General features: G+C 41.2%; 1 protein-coding gene across 1 annotated transcript in view; it reads left to right on the top strand.

Moving 5' to 3' along the window:
• The window catches only part of plg (plasminogen), a gene marked incomplete at its 5' end in the record, with an annotated part of 11,008 nt that extends 5,230 nt beyond the window's left edge, over positions 1-5,778 (top strand). Inside the window, 5 exon segments of the mRNA XM_014025093.1 lie at positions 653-727; positions 815-955; positions 1,958-2,064; positions 2,691-2,836; positions 5,478-5,778. Coding sequence (XP_013880547.1) covers positions 653-727; positions 815-955; positions 1,958-2,064; positions 2,691-2,836; positions 5,478-5,639 — 631 coding nt within the window.
• Between the last annotated feature and the right edge of the window lie 373 nt (positions 5,779-6,151).

The following is a 6,151-nucleotide window of genomic DNA, read 5'->3' as shown; positions in this document are numbered from 1 at the left end:
ATATAGGGGACAAACACAGTGATATTTGAGAAGTGAAATGAAGTTGATATGATTTTCAGAAAGTGTAATTAGTTAAACAAAATTAGGCAGGTGCATAAATGTGGGCACCATTGTTGTTTCATTGATTTCAAAACCTTTAGAACTAATTATTGGAACTCAGATTTGGTTTGGTGAGTTCAGTGACCCTTGACCTCCATACAGGTGATTCCAATTATGAGAAAGGGTATTTAGGGGGCAATTGTAAGTTTTTCTCTGATTTTTTTTATTCTAAACAATCAATGATTTATAAAGGTAAATCAGGAAAATTAACAAAGCTGCCCAAACTTTCACACCCCACTGTAAACGTGTTAGCTAAGATAAAGTGTAATTTATACAAGTGGAAATACAGTCAAATAATGAATAGTTGTAAATTCATGCTTTTGACACCAGCCTATTTAATTCTGAATGAAAATTTTTGAAATATCATCTGAAAAGTACTCCAAATACCATGTTCCAACTACAAAAACCAACAGGCAAATTTATAATAAAATGGAAGAATTCAGGTGTTAAAAGCATAAATTAGGTGCGATTGTTTAGCAGCACATTATGTACAGATAACATTCATGAGATTCCTTTTCAGTGGTGATTTTATTCTGAAAATTTCTCTCATCAGTTCAGGAATCCATTTCTGTGGAGGGACTCTGATCCACCCTCAGTGGGTTCTGACCGCTGCTCACTGTCTGGAGAGGTTGGATCGTAGAAAACACATTAAAAGAGCAAATAATGAAACAGACACTGGATAATTGGTATGTTTCGAAATSTTCTGTTGCTGCAGGTCCAAACGGCCCTCAGCGTATCAGGTGGTCCTGGGTATCCACAGGGAGGCCGGCCTGGAGCCGTCAAAACAAACAAGGCAGCTGGAAAAACTGGTTCTGGAACCAAACAATGCTGATATCGCTCTGCTTAAACTAGACAGGTCAGTAAAAATCGAATTAGCAACACTATTGGAAAATTCTGGAGGCATTCTCATTTAAAAAAATTCTTCCAAAGAGCAAAATGTTGTTGTTTTCGTTACCTTTCTGATCAAACGCTCAGTATTTCTACGAGTCGTCCAAAGTTTTATTTTGACTTTGGCTGCTTTTCCATTCATTTTCTGTTCARTTCTTGTACYCAACCACCAGGATAGTATGTTGTGAAGTGTGTGGTTAAAAAATAAGATAGAGGACGAGTAAAGAAATAAAAGAAGAAATGCCAYATCTGAGACCCTGTGTCCTCATAAGAGGACATTACTTTTTTGATTTTCTAAACTATAATACTGACCCATTGGCCTCATTAAAGACACTACTAGGACCCTCCAGTGGTCACATGATGACATTACACTTGTTTCAGTGAACACAAGATGTTTGCCGTTAACCAATTAAAATCATATTTCATGGTTAAACTGGTGTATTTATGCACAGTTACATATATACATGTAGCTTCGTAAGACATGTGCATTTGACAAAAGTTTGAAATTGTAGCAAAATACAACGTTGGTAAAGAAAGTCCTCATTTGAGGACATCAGGACYATTTTGTTGTTGACTGAGCTGTGCCATTAGATGAATATGGGAATATTTAAAACAGGTCACAAGTGTAGTTAGTTATAACAAGTTGTAAAATTTGTTCAACCAGTTTATTACACCAAGGATGTTCTGGTTAAAATTTCTGATTTCTTGCCATCAAGTAATTGGTTCTTCAAACTGAGGAGCAATCTGAAAGTAGTTGATGATTATRCAAATCACTGATCTTGCTCTGGTCCTTTTCCTGGCAGCAGCATCTCTGACATCTTCCTACCAATATACCCACTGTCCCTGTAGAATTTCACACCTTGTGGTAYAGTTTAGAGTGAACTTGACTGTTAGATTTAGTTTACACTAATGAAATCCTGGATGTGTTGAAGCTGCGTAAAATTTTGAGCTGTTGTTTGTGTGTTTTTAGAGCTGCTGTCATTAATGACAAAGTACTGCCAGCCTGTCTGCCAGAAAAGGACTATATTGTTCCCAGTGGAACCGAATGTTACGTCACTGGATGGGGTGAGACTCAAGGTACGTCACAGGACTGATGGAGTGGTCAAGTCACAGTCATAAAGTCCAAAATATCATCAGTTGTCCTTTCTTAAACTCTTTGGGACGAAGATATAAACACACTGCCAATATTTTAAAACTAATGTGTGTTTGGASAGCCAAGATAATACTAAAAATTAAGACAGTAGTATAAAAAAAGCATGAAAGCAAATATTTTTAGAATTTAGAGAAAAGCATTATAAGCAATAATTATAATTTCAAGTAACTGAAGATCAACAAAAATTAGATTCTTTGTTGATGGTGATGATTTTTGGAAATAAAGATCAGTCAATGACCATTTTTAAATCGTATTTTTAAATTTATTTTCATTTATTGAAACATAATAGCATTTTACCTAAATAATATATTTATCAAACAGAAGAAATCAAAATTGTGGGATATAATCACTTGATGATATTTTTCCCTTAATAATCAGGTACGCACAGGTACTGAATGACAATTTTCTTTTTCTTTTTTTATCAGTCTGTTTTTAGTTGTTTTTAAAACATGCTGAGATTTCTAAACTCAGCAGCAAACTGAATAACGGAGAAAATCATCGTTATTAAACACATTTATTTCTGTCCTGATGAAGAAACGGTGTGTTGCAGGCTCCGGAGGTGAGGGTTACCTGAAAGAAGCTGGTTTCCCTGTCATCGAGAACAGGGTGTGCAACCGTCCGTCTTACCTGAACGGCAAAGTCCGAGACCATGAGATGTGTGCAGGAAACATCGACGGAGGAATCGACAGCTGCCAAGTACTAAAAAACTTTTCACTTCTGTAGATTTTGTGTTGTATTAACTGATGGAGGGAAAAAATATGCCAGACTCAGCCATCAGTTATACCTGGACAGGTACATATACAGTATAAAGCAAAGTTAAAACACATCTCAACAAATACGTACAAAAGAGAGTTAGGTCCACTGAMAGAAGAGAAAAAGAAAATTCTGAAATTAAATTAAGAATTCTTTTATTTTTTTAGTGCCCCTATCCTCTTTTTTAAATACCTCACTGATACTTAAAACATTTTCAATTTCAAATCAAACAGAACAGGTGGAGCAGTGGTTAGAATTGTGGTGTCACAGCAGGATGGTCGCAGGTTCGCCTGTTGACCTGGGGCCATTCTGAGTGGTGTTTACGTGTCCTCTCTGAATGTTTTGGTAGATGAACCGCTAAGGTAGGTGAGAGTGTGCAAAAGGAGTTAAAGGTGGTTTAAATGGGCAAAACATTAGCAGTTGTAGCAAAATGTCGGTAAAAGGTCCTCATTTGAGGACATGGGGACTATTTTTTGTTTTTGATTGTGCCATGCAGATGGATAAACCTGGGAATATTTAAAACAGTTTACAACTGCAAATAGTTATAGCAAGTTGTAAATTTTTTCAACCAATTAATTTCACCAAGGAAGTTCTGGTCAAATGCTCTGTGAGTTCAGGTCTCAGGGGAAGAAGCCTAAGCAAAGAAACCCTGACTTCCCTCTCCCCAGCCACTTGGGCCAGCTCATCCGGGGGAATCTCAAGGTGTTCCCAGACCAGCCAAGAAACATAGTCCCTCCAGTGTGTCCTGGGTCTTCCTTTGGGCCTCCTCCCAGTGGGACGTGCCCAGAACACCTCACCAGGGAGGCATCCAGGAGGCATCCTAACCAGATGCCTGAACACCTCAACTGGCTCCTCTCAATGTGGAGGAGCAGCAGCTCTACTCTGAGTTCCTCCTGGATGACTGAGCTTCTCAACCTCTCTCTAAGGGAGAGTCCAGACACCGATGAAGAAAACTTATTTCGGCCCCTTGTATCCACAATCTCGTTCTTTCGGTCACTACCCAAAGCTCGTGACCATAGATGAGGACCGAACATAGACCGACCGGTAAACAGAGAGCTTTGCCTTCTGGCTCAGCTCTCTTCACCATGACAGACCGGTACAGCGCCTGCATCACTGCAGATGCAGCACCAATCCACCTGTCGATCTCCCGCTCCATTCTTTCCTCATTCGTCAACAAGATCCCAGGATACTTAAACTCCTCCACTTGGAAGATCTCCTCCCTGACCCGGAGAAGGCAACCTAACCTTTTCCAGCTGAAGACCATGGTCTTGGATTTGGAGGCACTGATCCTCATCCTGGTCACTTCACACTCGGCTGCGAACCGCTCCAGTGAGAGATGGAGATCAGGATCTGATGAAGCCAAAAGGACCACATCATCCGCAAAAAGCAGASATGTGATCCTAAGGTCACCAAAAAGGATCCCCTCAACACCTTGGCTGCGCCAAGAAATTATGTCCATAAAATCTATGAACAGAATTGGTGACAAAGGGCAACCTTGGTGGAGTCCAACTCTCACTGGAAACGAGTCCGACTCACTAYCRGCAATGCGGACCAAGCTCTGACACCGGTCGTACAGGGACCTAAAAGCCCGTATCAATGAGCCTGGTACCCCATACCCCCGGAGTACACTCCACAGGAGTTCCCGAGGGCACGGTCGAACGCCTTCTCCAAGTCCACAAAACACATGTAGACWGGTTGGGCAAACTCCCATGCACCCTCCAGGACCCTGCTGAGGGTGTAGAGCTGGTCCAGTGTTCCACGACCAGGACGAAAACCACACTGCTCTTCCTGAATCCGAGATTCGATTATCCGACAGACCCTCCTCTCCAGAACCCCTGAATAGACCTTACCAAGGAGGCTCAGAAGTGTGATCTGCCTATAGTCGGAACACACTCTGCAGTCCCTCTTTTTAAATAGGGGGACCACCACCTCGGTCTGCCAATCCAGAGGAACTGCCCCCAATTCCACAATATTGTAGAGTCACATCAACCAACACAACACCACAATATCCAGAGCCTTAAGGATCTCCAGGCAAATCTCATCCACCCCCGGCACCCTGCCACCGAGGAGCTTTTTAACCACCTCAGTGACCTCGGCACCAGAGATTGGAGAGTCCGACCCAGGGTCTTCAGGCTCTGCCTCCTCATGGGAAGCTGTGTCGGTGGGATTGAGGAGGTCTTCGAATTATTCTTCCCACCGACCCAMAACATCCAGAGTTGAGGTCAGCAGTGCACCATCCCCACCATAAACAGTGTTGGTGGCGAACTGAGATGCCGGATGGTGGACCAGAATCGCCTCAAAGCAGTACGGGAGCCTTTTTCCATGGCCTCTCCGAACTCCTCCCACAAACGAGTTTTTGCCTCAGCGACACCGATTACAAACCACACTAAAGTTATTGTTAAGCCACTGCTTTAAATAAAAAATAAATACAGAGGGAAACTCACAGTATATAAAAGGCTTGATTCCATAAATTATTTTTTTGTTCCGCTCTGAGGATGTTTTCCTGTCCAGTTACCTTGAGCACAAATAAACTCATCATATTTTCTAGTGTATATGTCAGCTAATGTTTTTTTTTTCCCTGCAGGGTGACAGCGGGGGTCCTCTGGTTTGTTACGCAGAGAACAGGTACGTCCTGCAAGGAGTCACGTCGTGGGGTTTGGGATGCGCTAACGCCATGAAACCCGGCGTCTACGCTCGAGTCTCAAAGTTTACAGACTGGATCGATCGAACAGTTAAAGCCGGCTAAAAAGACCCACCAATAAATATGGAAGTGGCGTTGACAAACGATTGTTAATTCACAGAAATGAACATTCACTCGAAGGAAAATGTATTTTAAAAATCCATGTCCTTGTTTTGAAGCTGATTAAACAGTAGAAACACTTTAACTGTATTCTTGTCTTCTGTTTGGTAACCCTTCTCCCCTTCATTGGTCTTTTTCCTGAGAGAATCTTTTCACAGTAAACAAAATACAAAACATGATTTATTTTTAAATTTGTTTATGATTTTTCAACTGATTTATCAAAATGTTCTTTACAGGTTGAGATGGGGTTTTTTTTTTGCTCCATAACCAGCTGTAGTAAAATCTTTCTTTCAGTGCTGCTGTAAATTTCTAAACAGAATCTTAACTTTACTCTCTTAAATACACATCACAGGATTTTGCCACTAGAGGCCCTGCTAGTAGTGCTGATTTTTACCTCAATAGTAGCTGAAGGGAAACGCTGTAGTTGCAGAAAAGATCTTTGGATAATCAAGAGTATG

The sequence above is a fragment of the Austrofundulus limnaeus genome, unplaced genomic scaffold, assembly GCF_001266775.1.
Source record: "Austrofundulus limnaeus strain Quisiro unplaced genomic scaffold, Austrofundulus_limnaeus-1.0 Scaffold455, whole genome shotgun sequence".
NCBI lineage: Eukaryota > Metazoa > Chordata > Actinopteri > Cyprinodontiformes > Rivulidae > Austrofundulus > Austrofundulus limnaeus.
This window is presented reverse-complemented; position numbering and strand designations above follow the sequence as displayed.